The sequence below is a fragment of the Pholcus phalangioides genome, unplaced genomic scaffold (genome assembly GCF_987345545.1).
Source record: "Pholcus phalangioides strain wild (caught in Gottingen) unplaced genomic scaffold, Ppha-v1.0 ptg000002l_1, whole genome shotgun sequence".
Lineage (NCBI taxonomy): Eukaryota > Metazoa > Arthropoda > Arachnida > Araneae > Pholcidae > Pholcus > Pholcus phalangioides.
Genome location: NW_028301595.1, coordinates 9,504,976 through 9,520,837, shown reverse-complemented (window position 1 = coordinate 9,520,837; position 15,862 = coordinate 9,504,976). Strand labels below are relative to the sequence as shown.

At 33.4% G+C, this 15,862-nt stretch overlaps 1 protein-coding gene across 6 annotated transcripts in view; it reads left to right on the top strand.

Annotated features, from left to right (window-relative positions):
* Stim (stromal interaction molecule) overlaps positions 1 to 15,447 on the top strand; it is a 74,323-nt gene extending 58,876 nt beyond the window's left edge. The window contains exons 9-14 of one of the 6 annotated variants that reach the window (XM_089238170.1): positions 932 to 1,032; positions 2,890 to 3,056; positions 4,868 to 4,957; positions 9,265 to 9,450; positions 14,068 to 14,374; positions 14,828 to 15,447. In XM_089238170.1, coding sequence (XP_089094296.1) covers positions 932 to 1,032; positions 2,890 to 3,056; positions 4,868 to 4,957; positions 9,265 to 9,450; positions 14,068 to 14,374; positions 14,828 to 15,212 — 1,236 coding nt within the window. In that variant the 3' untranslated portion in view covers positions 15,213 to 15,447. Of the gene's footprint in view, positions 1 to 931; positions 1,033 to 2,889; positions 3,057 to 4,867; positions 4,958 to 9,264; positions 9,451 to 11,353; positions 11,386 to 14,067; positions 14,375 to 14,827 lie in introns of those variants that run through there. The other 5 variants (XM_089238180.1, XM_089238188.1, XM_089238204.1 and 2 more) reach the window with 5 other exon arrangements.
* Positions 15,448 to 15,862: the final 415 nt, after the last annotated feature.

Below are 15,862 nucleotides of genomic sequence, written 5' to 3'. Positions count from 1 at the left end.
CACATGTGATGTATGTCTACCATTGTGTCTCTGCTTTTGTTTCAGTTTTTGAACTTAATTATAATTATATAGAAAACTTTAAAATCAAGTGATTTTCAAAAACTAGTCTGTGGGTTTCTTGGGGTTAGCAAGAGAAGAAAACAGTAATGTTTCAGAGCAAAGCACAAGTTGGAAGGTCATTTTGAATGAATCTACACATTTCTCCCACAAAGTTTGTCGGAGAAAACATTAATTTAAACTCCCACATTAAGCTTAATTTAAGCACCCATAGGGCAAAAACACTTCCTACATTGTTGCATGTAAAGAAGTTTACAGCATTGCATTTTTGTATACCACAAAGAAAATGGCTTCACACACCAACTTTGTTATCACTTTTGCGAGCCACGTTGAGAAAAATGTTTATGTTTTTAGATGCCCTCGGAAGAACAAAGAACTGGTGAAGAATTTAAAAATACTATATAATTGAAGGCAATTTCAAATGTGATATATTAACATATCGCTGTAGTCATTTTGAAACCTTAGAAAAAAATCCTTCTATAACAATATTTTTTTAATTACAGTAAAGGATATCATTGTATCGTGAGAAGTTTAAAGTTAGACTATAGGGAATTTTAAACAAGATTTGAAGAAATATTGTAGAGCGATTTACTGGTGCAGCAATGTTTCACTGACTGAACTACATTCCCCTTATGGATTTCTGAAATGTCAAATCTTAAGTCCCTCAGTTGTATGTGGCTCCATGCGAGCTGGATGAAGAGAAAAAATTGTGTATTTTGATTGGCTGATAGAGTGCGAGAGGTGCAAGTTTCACTGCAAATAACCAATTAAATTTTGCCTGTGTTTTGTTTCAAAATTTTGTCAGCTAGTATATTTTTGTTCAAAAATTGTTACTTCATATTTTTAATTATTTCTGTCTGAAATATGTTTTCAGTGTGAAAAGTTGAAGAAAAAGAGGTCAACATTCATGGGTGCTTTTCGGATAGCTCATGGTGGTTCAATTGATGATGTAGATGATAGAATTATCCAAGCAAAGTAATTATACAATCTCAGTTTTTATTTACTTAATCATGTTTGAATATGACTTATCACATTTTCAATGTATCAAATGATTCTCTAACTACATTTAATCTACATCAGTGATTCCCAACGTGGGCATTAATGCCCCCTTGGGGGCGATAGAATGTTCCAGGGGGGCAGTAGAAGCTACGGGTATAACATAGGATCCTATGGGTTAGATTGTGCTGGAGGGCAATGGGAGAAAAAAATTTCTGAAGAAGGGGCGATGGGACAAAAAAGGTTGGGAGACTATGCTCTACATGAATGAACATATAAATTAGGATAATCCACAATTGTGCAAATGTTTACTATCATTAGATAAACAATACTACAGTAGATGGTAGTGTATAGTATACACATTACCACTAAGCAAAATACAGTGATACACAAGAAAGGAACACATCACAATCATCTAAACACATTATAAGTACCTGTAGTGAAATTCATACAATTTCAAAATTCATTCATAAAAAAGCTTAAAAATACTAACCTTGAGGATATTAAAGATTGCTTTTTAAGCATTCTCTCTCTCTCTGGGGGGGGGGGGGGGGAGACAAATAACTGGCAAATGTAAACACGGCATTTGTCATGAAAAATGACAAATTTGTATATACGGTTCATAAAATCTAGAAAGACACGGAAAAAGGCTGTGGTGATGTGGGCTCAGGTGGCTGAAGGCAGAGAGCCCTTTCTCTGCTAGTCAATGTCTTCAATGATCCCACAACAAAGAATAAAATTTATAGCTCTTAACATTGTCCAACAGAGAGGCAATGATTCCAGTTTTACTATCAGACTTGTGCCTCATCTTTTTATCAGAAAAGAGGTGATCCAACCTTGCTCATATGACTTGTGATCAATGAGAAGGAGTCGCCTGTATCAGTGATTTTAACTTTGCTAAGTACCTCAAGCAAGTAACATAATTCCCGTAATTTAATCAGATTAAACATTTAAAACAGCATTTGAGCTTCTTGGTGTGGATTGCAGACCACTGTTTATTATCTGCAGTTTTTTTTTTTTTTTTGAGAGGTTGAAATATGTAAAAAACAATTATTCAAAATATTTGGTGTCATTAAGATGTAAGTAAAGAACTGACATTTTTTTCTAAGAAATTGTGACCAAAATATTTCATAAATTGGTGAATGAAATGTGCACATGCAAATGAGAAGAAATATAGATTTTTCTATCCTTATTTGCATCATAAGCAGATACACTCCTTGCACTGGGAGGAGGAAAGGAGCGATATCCATCTCCACCCTCTCATCTATGACAATAGTACAATTTTTTCACTGAAGTAGGAGGGGGGGGGGGCCTAATCACCCCTATCATTGCCCCCCACCCCCGTGTTTGCCTATGATCTATATGCCATCTGTTATCTTAAAACATTTTAACATTTCTTACAAATCACTGAAAAAAATACCAACTTTTAATTCAACCTTTCTGGAAAAAAATATACAAGGGAGACAGACATTCAGATGCTTTTTTTTAATGTATGATTCACAGATTAAATTCAGAAAATTACAGTACTTGCATAACTTTGATAGTTTTAACTGAAAAGTTTATCTAAAATGACATAGTTTTACCAGAAATAATCATTTTGATGTATTCAACACTGAAAACATCATATCCAAATAATCTGGGTATATAATTAATATGCATTATAACTCGGGCAGTCACAAGATCATATGCCAGAGCGTTGACTGCAGTAAAAATTTTGTTTTTTTTTACTCAGATTATAAAAACTGTATCCATTGTTTATTTTTCCCATCATGTTGATTTGCATCACAAAAGACGTTAATGTAAAATCAACTTTTTAATACAAGTTTTTTGTTTTAGATCTGCATTGTCAGAAGTCACCACGGATTTGCAAGAGAGGATGCATAGATGGAAGCAAATTGAAAAGTTATGTGGCGTAACGATCATGCAGAATCCAGGCTTAACGTACCTAGAGTCTGTTCTTAGACCCCCTGTTGTGAATGGAAGTACGGGAAATTTGCATTCTGGTACATGATAGCTCGTAATTTTAGTCATTCCATTAAACACAAAACAAACCTAGCAATAACATAGAGGGGACCATTTCTTCCGTTTTTGGGGTTTTATAATATCCTGTAATATTTTGGATTTTATTGACAATGTCAAGCTTATAGATCTGTAGCTTTTTTATTTATTTTTCCTGTTAATTGAAATAAATTTTCAGTTTTCTTTTTTAAACTGTCTTATTACATGTGTCTTAAATTTCCCATTCATATTTTCTGCCAATTCAGTATTGGCTATTAATTTTTCACATACATTTCATTTTTAATTCATGAGTTTTATTAGTCATTGAGTTAAGAATTTGTAACACCCGATATAATCCATAGATACATAATACATAAATTCTTATTTGATTTTTGATATATAGTTGCAGCTGTTGCTATTTTGACTTCGTGTGTTCCTCAATGTCTACTGGGACTTGAAATAAGTACAGCTGCATCTATATATCAAAAAAGCAGATGAACTATAGTGCAACCTTGATAACTCATGCATGCGGATGACTTAGTTAACCCTATAACTTAACAATTATTATTCCCATTGTTGGCACAATACTGAATTTGATGGGGGAGGGGGAACCCTCTCTAACTCGACACATGATGATCACATCCTGCTTAATTTGACTATGGTTTATACTGCATTATCACAATATGTGTTGATCTGTTCCAGAAATTTTACATTAGCATTGTGTTCCAAAAATTCCATGTTTCACTGTTTTTGCCATTTGCCTTGTGGATTGATATGTTCCGAAGAATTCCCACCTTTAGATAGGGTAACTTTGCATTATTCCTCTATTTGAAACCTGAAAATTCAACCTGTGGACAACAAGAGCCACCATAGATATGAGTGATTTTTGACATTTTAAAGTGAGAAAAGGTTGTGAATGCAGCTAGATCTAAATTATTTAAGTGACAGGAGTTGTTTTGGACAGTTGTGCTGCTCATTCACTAATAACAGATCTTTTGGCAATCTGAATATGCTTTTGTCATGTAATTCTGGATTATTCTCAACACCAAACTCTTCATAGAAAATCACAGATCAAAACATTTTATGAATTTGTAGATAATGGAAGTATGGAATTCTTCAACAGTTATACAGTAAAATATACATATTTAAAATGATTTTAAAAAATTGTTAAAGGTGAAATGAAATAAAACCCCTTGTTAACTTGACATTCGTTTACGTCGACATGTTTTTCGATCCCTGGGATGTTGAGTTATCAAGGTTCTGCTGCATTTAATTTAAAAAAATCTATAAGCAGGAGAATCTGGGTTTGTAATTAGAGAAACAAAGTTAATTTTAATTTGAGAAATAGATAAAGCATCATTGTTGTGTCAACACTCCAGTGGCAGGTGGTTTTTGAATTTTTCTGTACAAAAAATCACAGGGCCCACCTGGCTCAGCCTGGGGCCCTCATGATAATTATATCTGGTTTTGAGATTAAGCACATCAATTGGTATGTAGAGGTATTTATAGTCAGAAGGGGCCTCAGAAAAATCAATTTGCCTGAGCGCCCACGATGCTCTTAAGACGGCTTTAATAATAGCATACCCCCCCCCCCCCCCTCCCGGGAAATTTTATACAGCATGTGAAACCTGATATTCACGTTGCCTGGTGGCTGGAGTGTTAATGATGCTTTATCATTGATCAAAGCAATAGCATTTTCAAATTGAACAGGGAAAACCTTTTCAATAATTCGGAGTTGTGTGTGTGAACATATTTTTCATCGTTTCCTGCTGTGCAATATTTTAGTTTAATTTCCCGAAATCGACTCTCTCCAAAGGTGCAATTTCATTAGCACATAGCAGTAGCGAAGGAAACCTCGTAGCAAGAGATGAGAGTCCTCCCCCTTATGCTGCTGGTCTTGGTGCTGGTAAGTTAAGATTTTTTTTTTTGCTTTTAACCTATGTTGGGGAAAACAATTGTGCATGGGATATGAGCATGTAAATGTCTTGGAATTTATTCTGGAAATGTTTTATAACAATTTATAGTACATGGGAATGAGTTCATGATAACCCTGAATTATTACAGATGATCATCATGGCTAAATATGGATGTTAAGTTAATATTGGTCCAAATTAGATTTTTTTAGTCTTTTTGATTTGTTTAGAACTTCCTGTGAGTATACCAGTCTACTTTTATTAACCTCCTTTGTATGATTTTCACAGGATATTTTTATGGTCATCGTAATCTCTATTCAGCTTGTTATTGATATTTTCTGTCAAATTTGTTATTTCTTAATAAAATCCACTGGTTGAAGTTGGTTTTCTGTGGTTCCAACTTTGAGGTATGAGTATGGCCCAATCTCTCAGTTAAAATGTTTTGCCAAAAATAGCAACAGTCCTGCAACGATACCAACATTAAATTCTTACACTTCACTTACAGTTAGAAAAATTGATGGCAGCACTAAAAATTCATGTACAATACTAGATAGGCACTCAGACTGGTAGGTACACTCGCATGTACACTTCCAGCACAATTCATTCGGTAGTAAGTTTCTCATGCCGACAGACTGGAGTTTTGCTTGACTTGAAATAAAGAAAAGTAAAATTGCTTAATTATTAATGAGTTAGTTAAAAGAATGGAATTGGAATTTGGGATTTTCACATCAATATTTACTGATTAATTTATTACCATCTGGCTGAGTGACTTGAATCTTGATTCTCCGCATCAATAGGTTTTTTTTTATTTTGACAAGATGCACAGCCATATTTTAATGTCTGCTGAAAAACATTTAAATCATCAAATACATGTGAAAATCTGCACCAATTTCGAATTTCTGTAAACTCCTCTTAAGGCTGTATATAATTCCATAAATAAGGTTGGTTGCTAATTTTACTGTAATTAGACAACATCCTTGGTTCATGTTTGTTCCTATAAAACAACACTTGGATCCTGCTACAATCAGAAGAATTTCATCCTTTCTACCACAGTTTGTCAAGGCTATGCTGACTAGTTTTCTATAAATATGCCCGCCTCTGTGAAGCAACTGTTTGGGAGTTGTTTCAATGACAGATGTTTCATCCACCAAAAGCTGCAGACATTAGTGAAACACGCTAAACATGTTTATAGAACCTGCTTTTCTCAAAGACTGCATCATCTCTCGTTGAAAGTCACCATTAAGCAATAGAGAGACACAAGAGCACAAGAACCTTTTGAACATTTCAGTAGGAAGGAAGAAAGAGTACACACTGCAACAGCATTCAATTAGACTAAAATCATGACAGTAGTAAAACTGAAATCCATATTTCTCACGTAAATTAGAAACTAAATCTCACGAAACCAACCAGGAGTTCCCATGCCATACGAACATGAACACTCTTCAGACAAAGAATACCAATTCCTATGCGTCTCTAGCTGACAAACCTATAATTCATTATTCTCAGAGGACAGGTTGCATCATCTCCTTGTTCATGATACACAAAAGTGAAGGAAATCTTCAAGTGGGACCATTAGGGATGATGAATCAAAATTACTGCTATGCTTTATTTCTTGACCTTTATACTCATGGTTCTTTGTTACATTGCATATTTTTAACAATTCTGTTTTAGATAAATTTCTGTGCTTGCTTTTGCTGTGTCTTAATTAGTCTCAAGTTTAATGGGCTACACAACTTTGATTTAAATTTTTGTAAATTGTCTAATTCATTGTTATTGAAAAGAAAAAAAATGTGAAATTTTTTTTTGTCACAACTGTTATGTGTGAGTGAATCTACCATGTTTTCTTGAAAATAAGACCCAGCCTTATACAAAGTGATCTCTCACTTACGCGTTGGTGCAAGGGAATGACAAAAAAAGACGTATAAGTGAAAATGAGAAAAAAACTCACTTAAAAATATATAACATGGAAATTGATATATACAAATATTGAAGTAAAACATAAGTATTGGCTTTATTCTTGAAATGTAAGAAAATAATATTTCTTCATCAAAATCTATATGCCCTAATTAAACTATTACCTTGTTATATTTTAATTTTTTTAAAGTAACTAACTTGAAATCGAAGACCGTTTATGCTGAGAAAACCGCTTGTACTGTTGAAAGTAAATTGCATCAGTTTCTGAAGTTGTATGTAATCACGAAATCTTTTTAGTGCTTTTAAAGCTTTTGCAAATGTCATAGGAATTTTTTAATTATCTTCTGCATGGATTACTTCATCTATCTCATCCTGCATTTTCTTCGGTATCACCATTTTCTTGTTATCACCATTTTTTCATCATATCAATTCAACTCACCCCATAATTCTCAGTGGATATTAGAGTCTGTATTATCACTCATGCAGCACACACAGCATGGGTTATCAATACTGAAAAACCCTGCAGGACAGAGTGATGGTGGATACCGGAATCTCACCTTGAGTTGTACGGAGTGCAAAAGAATTGTCAAAAAAAAAAAGATTCCAAAGAGAGGAACCCAATCTGATTGATGATGATCTGTGTCCGATAAACAGTGATGTAGTGGATGTGTAGAAGGAACAGAATGGGTTACTCTTTATTACAATATAAGATGGTTGGCCATAATTGCTTTTTCACTGAATCTTTTTCGACTCTTTTTTATCTATTTGTATATCTTAATGTTATTTGTCTTATTATCTTATTTATTTAATCTTATTTCTTCTATCTTGGTAAAAGCCTTTGTTTTGAAGGAAAAATGCAAAATAATCAAAATTTTCTGCGACACATTGCAGAGAGGTTGACGTCACAAAATGAGTCACATAAATGAAAGTTTTATGAATGAACAATAACTATCATTATTCTCATATACCTTCCCTCGGAAGTGTAGAAAATTGTCTTATAACTGAGAAAAATGTATGAATGAGAGGATGTGTAAGTGAGAGGTTACTGTATTAATTATGGCTGCAAAAGATGCATTAGAACAGTCTTTCTTAATCCTTTTTGACCAAGGAGTCCGTGTGAGTATTAAATTTCTATGGTGGTGCCTCATATGGGTCTCTTCTTTGTATTCATTTATCAAATTTACTAATTATATTGTCCTGGAGTGGCAGAGAAGCCCCCGGGAAGTGCATATATTAGGGTTTATTTTTTGGTTATGTCATATTTTTCTGGTGTACAAAAATCAACATCAACTATCTGCAAATATCTACAAATTTTGGGCTTGAATTTTTTCTGACTTCCTTTACTGGTAACCATTGGTTTTAATCTTGTGTCCAGCAAAAGGGCTCTCCTAAAATGAGCATTTCTTGTCTTTGAGGGACTGCTAGCAGTGCCGTCTTTAGGCATGGGCCCACCCGGGCACGGCCCAGGGGCCTCACAAAAATGAAATTTGGTTGAAATTTTCAAGAATTTGCCTGGTAGGGCCTCAGAAAAATCACTTGGGCCGGGGGCCCATGATGCCCTTAAGACGGCCCTGACTGCTAGTGTATTGGTGATACAGCTGTCACTGATTTGATCTGGGGGTAAGCCCCACACATGACCCAGCTTTCAATAACTTGCTTAACATGAGAATAATATCACATTTCTTAAGATAGACAGACATTCTCGTGAGAATCCTTACTCGATGCATTTAACTCTCGTTTGAAGCACCCATATGAGTATTGACATTTATTTTATTAATGTTATTTGTTTTTAGTATAAATTTAATGAACAGATGCTAACCAAGTAATAAAATTTATGTATTAATATTGTTTCAATTAAAATATTAAATGCATTCGTCAAGTGCAACAAATAAACACGTGTCTGTCTGGCTAATGATTTTAACTAAGGCTTATATTAGGAACATCAGAAAAATTATACTAGGGTTTATTTTCGTGGTGGACTTGTAATAGAAGCATGCTGAAAAATCACACTAGAGCTCATTTTTTTGCTAGGCCTTATTTTCAAGAAAATACGGTATAGCACAAGTCAGATTCTAAGCATAGAATAACTTAGCATGATGTCACGTGTGAAGACTTCTTCGTTTTTGCACTGGAATTTTGTTTGGTTGAGAATAAAAATGGTAACCTGTAATTGTATCATTCATTGTAGTCCTTTAAACTATTTTATGCATACTATTAATGCGTGTGTTTGCTCTGTGAAACTGCATTGTGGGTGCTTGCATTTTTCCAGTGTTTCTTTTAACTCTGTGGTTGTGCTCGCTTTGCTTTTGACATTTTATAAAAAATGTTTTCTAACATGCATTCTCCGTAATAAGTGTAACTCTTTTGCTTCTTACTAATACTATAGTTAAGCAACTAGTCCATGCATCAGCTCCCATGTTTGTTGTACCTATCCGTCCTTCGTGGTCTACTTTCCCTAAAACAGTTGAATCCCTTACAGAGAAAAGGCACCATTTTAAACACCAGGATAGTGGTATTTCTTTGACTTCAAATGTAACCATACCGACTAATAGTTCAGCGAGAACTGGAAATGGTGAGACTTTTTTTTACCATGCCTGAATTTGTTTTACATTATTTTTATTATAAAATTTCATTTTTACTATATTAAGTACTATTAAGTATTATTATTTACTATATTTATATACCCTATTTATTCATATATGTATCAGTATATTTCAATAATAAAATATTTCATGTATGCAACACTCAACTTCGGTTATACAATGTTTTTACTTTGACTCACAAAATTTTTAGGGGGACGATATCATTTCCGTCAATCGAATCCTTCATTGTGTTTTGTGCATGGCAGATTTGTCATGTTCTGAAATAGTCTTTGATCTATATTTTGACCACAAAAGTCTCAAATGAGTGACTAAGAAGATTAAGCACTGAATAGCTGATGATCACTTTAAAGTGAACACTGAAATGACATGTTTATTAGCTTTTTCAGACAGAACCGCAACTAGGGGGATCAGGCGAGTTTGGTGCCCCAGGCACTGGATCAGAGGGCATGAAAATTTCACCCTTTAATTCATTCTTCAACATTACGAGGGACACCAAAATGCAACACTTGCCTGGGTGACCAAGCACCTAGACGTGGCCCTGCTTCAGGAGTAGCCAATGTGGTGGTTGAGTGGCCACAGTGATGGACTCGCATTGTGAGTACCCAGGTTTGAACCCCATAATTGCCACATTGGTGGTTGGCTGAAGTTGGTTTTCTGTGGTTCCCAACTTCAAGCCATGAATGTAAGTCTATCTTCCTGTTGAAATGTCTTGTCACAGAGAGCCACAGGCCTCCAATGGTACAAATATTCAATTTATACAATTTGTATAAATATAAACAATCATTATACACTTCACTTAATTCACTTCCGAAAAATAGATGGTAGTCCTGAAAAGTCAGTCACAACACAAGATACACATTCATACTGTTAGGTACTCACACTTCAGAAACAACTCACTTTGTAGTAGACTGCCCATTGTGCGATAGACCGGAGTTATGCTTGGTTTGAAAGAAAGCTCATCCAGAGTATTACGGAGGCATGATAAGCCCTCAAGAAATGGATTTTGATTTGCCAGAAACATGACTATAATGATGTCCAGAAAAGATATCCTTTCATAAATATCCCCCTACATGTTTGTGCCTTGCGTTTCTAGCATAATCCTTTGAGGTTTCCAGAATTTTAAGTGATATATCAATGACTATATGCATACTTACCAATCGTTTTGGAAAATTAGATAAATTTCACTATATTTACTGGCCACTGTGCATGATTCCCAAATGAAAATAGTAAGTTGACAACAATGTTTATACTCTTCTTTCATTTGATCAGTTTCAGTTTTCTTCTAATGGGATGCACAATATTATTTTTGCTACAAAAATTAAATTGAATTCAAATACGCGTGTGGGGAAAAAAATATGAAAGAACTTTTATTCGTGGAATAAATATGTTTTTCTCCCAATTTCTGCCTTTTATTTGCCAATCCCTGCAACTTGACAAGCCATTGAATTTACATGATGATTATGTTGAAAAGTAGTGTAAGGTATCATGTTACTGAATAAAAATTTTTATTGGTTATGATCCAAATTATAAAACGGGTAGTACTTACCTGGATTGCCATATATTTTAATTTATAGCTCTTTATTTGAATTATTCAATCACATGAAGTAGAATGCTGTCGTTTTTTCCCCATTCTGTAGTTTAGAAAGATTTTGCATCTGCACATTTGTTTTACCTGTTCAAAATTTTGATATATATGTATATTTTTTTTTTAAATCAGCTGTTGGTATTAGCAGATGTTTTTTTTTTACATTATATTTTTCACCCCTTCCCACAAACATTACCATTTTGCATCTTTTTTAAATTTTTATTTCCTTTTTGGAATTTGAAGGAAAAGAAATTAATGGTTTTTTTTCTTCATGAACTTTTTACCAGCTTTCATTTGTGGCTGATTTCAGGTGACTTCATTTGATTCCGCATTTTTTTTTTTAAATAATTGTTTTTGTTACATAGATCATATGTTTTCATGTGATTTTGTTTTTATCTGGTATCACATTAATTTTTTCTAATTGTTATGCAGTCATTAAAACTGTATTTTTCTGTGATGGTAAAATGGAGAATGGCTTATATTATTTTGCATGAAATTTTGTTTTTGCACAGTAGTGGTTTTTCTTTACAATGACTGCAGACTTTTTTTTTTTAAGGAATGTATTTTACTGCATTTTTACCTTCACATCTTGATCCATTTTTTTATTTTCCTAATTGTAATCAAGTTTATGGGAATATAGATCTGATGTGGTTTCTACTGTTATACTTGTCAAGTAGCTAATTCATAAACTGTTACTCTTAGGCACATGCCGTGTGCGTTTGAGGGACTTTTCAATTACGTAGGTGCCAATGCTTCCAATTTTCCCCATACTCTTACAATTTTTAGTGTTATCAAAATCTTCCGGTCAGAAACCAGATTCATCTGATTTTTTGTATCTTTATAGAAAAATACCATCCTCAAATTGTGCTTCGCAGAAATTAGAAAACCCCAAAGAAAAGGAATGCTTCCAGGTGAACTGTTCCTGTCCCATAATCCATGAAACTGAAGAAATAAAATATCTTGGTGTAAAACTATGCATAAAAATTTAAAATGGGAAGCCCATGTCCTGATGATCTGCAGTAGACTAAATTACATAAATATTTGAATTTTTGGTTTAAAAAATGTTGTGTTTCCATTGATTTCTTTCCAATAATTTATTATGTCTATTTACTTTCCCCTGATACAGTATGCTATCTGCATCTGGAGACTATGAATTAAACTTAAATCTGATTAATATTTCTCCAAATAATTATTACATAGTATTCCAGTCAAATGCAATTTGTTATCAAAATGATTTTTGCTTTAATGACATAGTATGGTTAAAATATTAATGTTTGTATAAAGAAATCCCTCATGGTTTGAAATAAAAACTGGATCAAATTCTGAAAGCAGACGGGGAATTTTCTATCACATACACAAACCCAAGGAAACCATTTTCCAAAAGCAGTTGCTTCATCTCGCTCATAAAAACTACAATAACTTAAACTGTGATTTAAAAAAATATGAAAATTCAAACTCTTTTAGGAAATCCATTATCAACTATACAAATAACAGTAACATAAAATTTCTATATTTTAAATAAAAAATTATTGGATTTGGAAACCACTTTAAAATTATAATAAAATTGGAATTGGCTTGTGATTAGATAGATTGTGAAAACCATGTTTAAGGCTATGCTATTCACTCTGCTCTATATGTGTGTTTGCCACCAACATAGATCTATATACAGTCGATCCCACTTATAACATTTTTTAAAAGCTGCAACTAAAAAATGTTTTAAGCAGGAAATGTTTATAAGAATTACGAGACATAGTTTTATCATTATTATTTATAATAATATACATAATAACATAGACATTATTATTTATCATAGCTTTTTTTTTAATGTCATTTTTAATTTATTAGCAAACATTAAGGTACATATAGAGATTTAATAAGAAACAATTATTTGTTATAACCAGTCAAACATACGTTTTCTTTTATATACAGGAAATAATAAATACAGGAAAAAACTGTACAATTTGTATTAAAAAAATGTCAGAAGGACCAAAATTACATGAAAATAGATGAATGTTCCAAGAAAATGGGTCATATGGTGACAATAAAAAATCTCCAGTTTTCCCTTTTATTTGTATGATATATTTTCTTTTGCACCAAAATGTTTTTCCACAAACTACAGATTTTTAGAGTTTGGGAATTTTGGCACCTTTGCAATTACAAAATATGTTCCAAATATTTTCATACTTCATCCTATAGAAGCTGTTTAAGTCAAAATGCTTCTTAAAATGCTATCAAATTTTATATTATCTCCAAGTCCTGCCAGCACTAAGAATATTTTTATTAAATATAATTCATGAACATCCAAGGAGCATATGAAAATTTAAATTCATTAACTTCTTCAAAGAAACTTTTTTGTTCAAACGACTTCCAAGTGATATAAGTAAACACTCATGTGTGAAAAACTGATAAGTTTCTTCTATTGCCAATGCTTTTCAGAGTTCTCTCTCGATAGATGTAGCAAGACTAAATCAATGTTCTTCAACCATTTTGCAAATACTACAACAGACAAAATGCCCAACAAGGTAGCCGAAAAAAAGATACCCATAAAAAATATGGATGTTGAATATATATATTTTAACAATCGAGTGGTGTCCATACAATAAAAATTAACATTGATCTTGCCAAGTTTCCATGGAGAACGTAATTTCTAGTTTTCTTATTTTGATTCTACTTTCTTATTCGTTACTCTTCAATTTGATTCAGTTTTTAATAATTTGATTACCTTGGAGAAGCTGTGAAGTGGTTTGTGAAAGTGTGAAGCTGTGAACAGGTTTGGGAATGACTGCCTTTAGATAATTATCAATATCTCATGGTAAATGATGTAAAAGTTGAACATATTTGATATGTTCAAAGGCTTTAATATGTTGAGTTTTTCTTTCTTTTGTAGATTTTCGATAATTTCACAGTTTTATTTGAATGTTTGCTAATTTTAAACAAAATAGTCTGTTTAATTTGTAATTTTAATCTTTTTTTGTTTTCCGTTGTATCGTTTCTTTTATAGCTCTATTGTCAAACATTCCTCCTCCTCCGACGTATTCCAGATCAAGTCCTTCATATGCAAGGAAACCCCACAGCTGCCCAGAAACTGTGCATAGCTCTTATTTCTCTGCCACGTCCTCTTCGAGTGGTTTCTTCTTACCCCCAGGTGCTTCCAACTCGTGCCATGACATCCTTGAAGCTGCAGCTGAAGAGGATGAGCAGTTGCTTGAGGTAGATGAAGAACTATTGGTGGAGGAAAACATTCATTCACTCTCTTCCTTCGGCGGTTACTCTGAGGCTGGGAGGCCTCCATTACTTCTAGAAGATGGGTGAGAGCAAGTTCTTAGTTCTCTTCAATTTTGAAACGAATGAATTCGAAATTAAATATTACTGTATTTTTTTGCTATAACACTTTCATACTACTTGACTGTACATGCACGTCGTAAACATTTCCCTGAGGAATTTTTCTAAAGAATCGGTTACACTAAATTAGAATTGAATTTAAAAGTTTTTGGGTTTTTTGACCGACGTGAAGTACAGTTTTTGTTTTTCGACGTTTTGTTCACATGAGTGGCAAACATGTTCAAGAATTATGTTATGTAATTCTTGAAAATGTTCACCACTCATGCGAGCAAAACATTGAAAGACAAAAACAGTATTTCAAGTCGCCCAAAAAAACCCGAAAACTTTTAAATTAACTACTGTCGCACAAAAAGTTAAGAATTTTAACTTATTATATAGTAAATTCTGTGTTTTAATGCTCTTGCATTTTGAATCCACAGTTTGAATGCAATCAGTTCTGGTGTCGCTGCTCCACTCACCCTGAATACCACCGAAAGCGGCAGCAGAGATCTCCTTCACACGACAGAAGCTGACCGTCTCTCATCTCATTCTGAATCAGTTGCGAGCGAGAGTATCGCCACGTCAGATTTCGGAGAAATTAGCGTGGCTCCGAAAACTGTTTCATCCGCCACTCCGGAGGAAAAGAAGAAGAAGAAATCAACCGGTGGAATCGTCAACGCCCTCAAGAATAGTTTTAGTTCATCAAACCTGTCTTCGATGGACACCTGTGATGACGACGACGCTAGTACTTTTTCAGCCGACTCCGAGCATAAGAAGAAAAAGCTCTTCTCCCGTTTCATTCGAAAAAAATCAAAGATGATGTGATATGAAAACTGTTTTTTTTTGTTTTGACTTGTTGAAATCAGCTTAAAGAAATACTTTTTTTTCTCTTCGTCTCTGTGTTGTGTTTATGTATGTACGCAGAAAATACGCTATGTATGTTATATATATATATATTATCATGGGAGTAAGCACTTTAAAAAATCAGTTATGCACAATTACCGTAAGTTATATTTGCAAGTGCTATGGTTTAAGAACACGTTATAAAATAATTGTTCCCAAAACAATGTCTGTTTTCAATTTTGTTGTTGTAGAAAACTATTTATATTCATTATTTAGCATCATATCCATAGTCTGTCGCAGAAGTATACAGACAATTGCTTTTTTTAAAATAACGAATCGACCGTGCAGCATTTCATTCTCAAATTTTTTATTCTGGAACTAGGGCTGGTCCAATTAATTGTGTCGGTTAACCGATCAGTTGTTAATCACAGTTAAAAATTTTAGTTGAGTTAATCGACTCGATCAATCCAATTAAAATTTTTACTAATAGTTTGTAAAGTAACTTGATGCGTTTGAAAAAATTGATTAGATTTAAATTTATGTTCCTATGCATAACACTTTGGATAAGTGACCATATTTGAAAACATTTGAATCAATATTTTCATCAAATTTTTGGACAAGTCGACCCAATG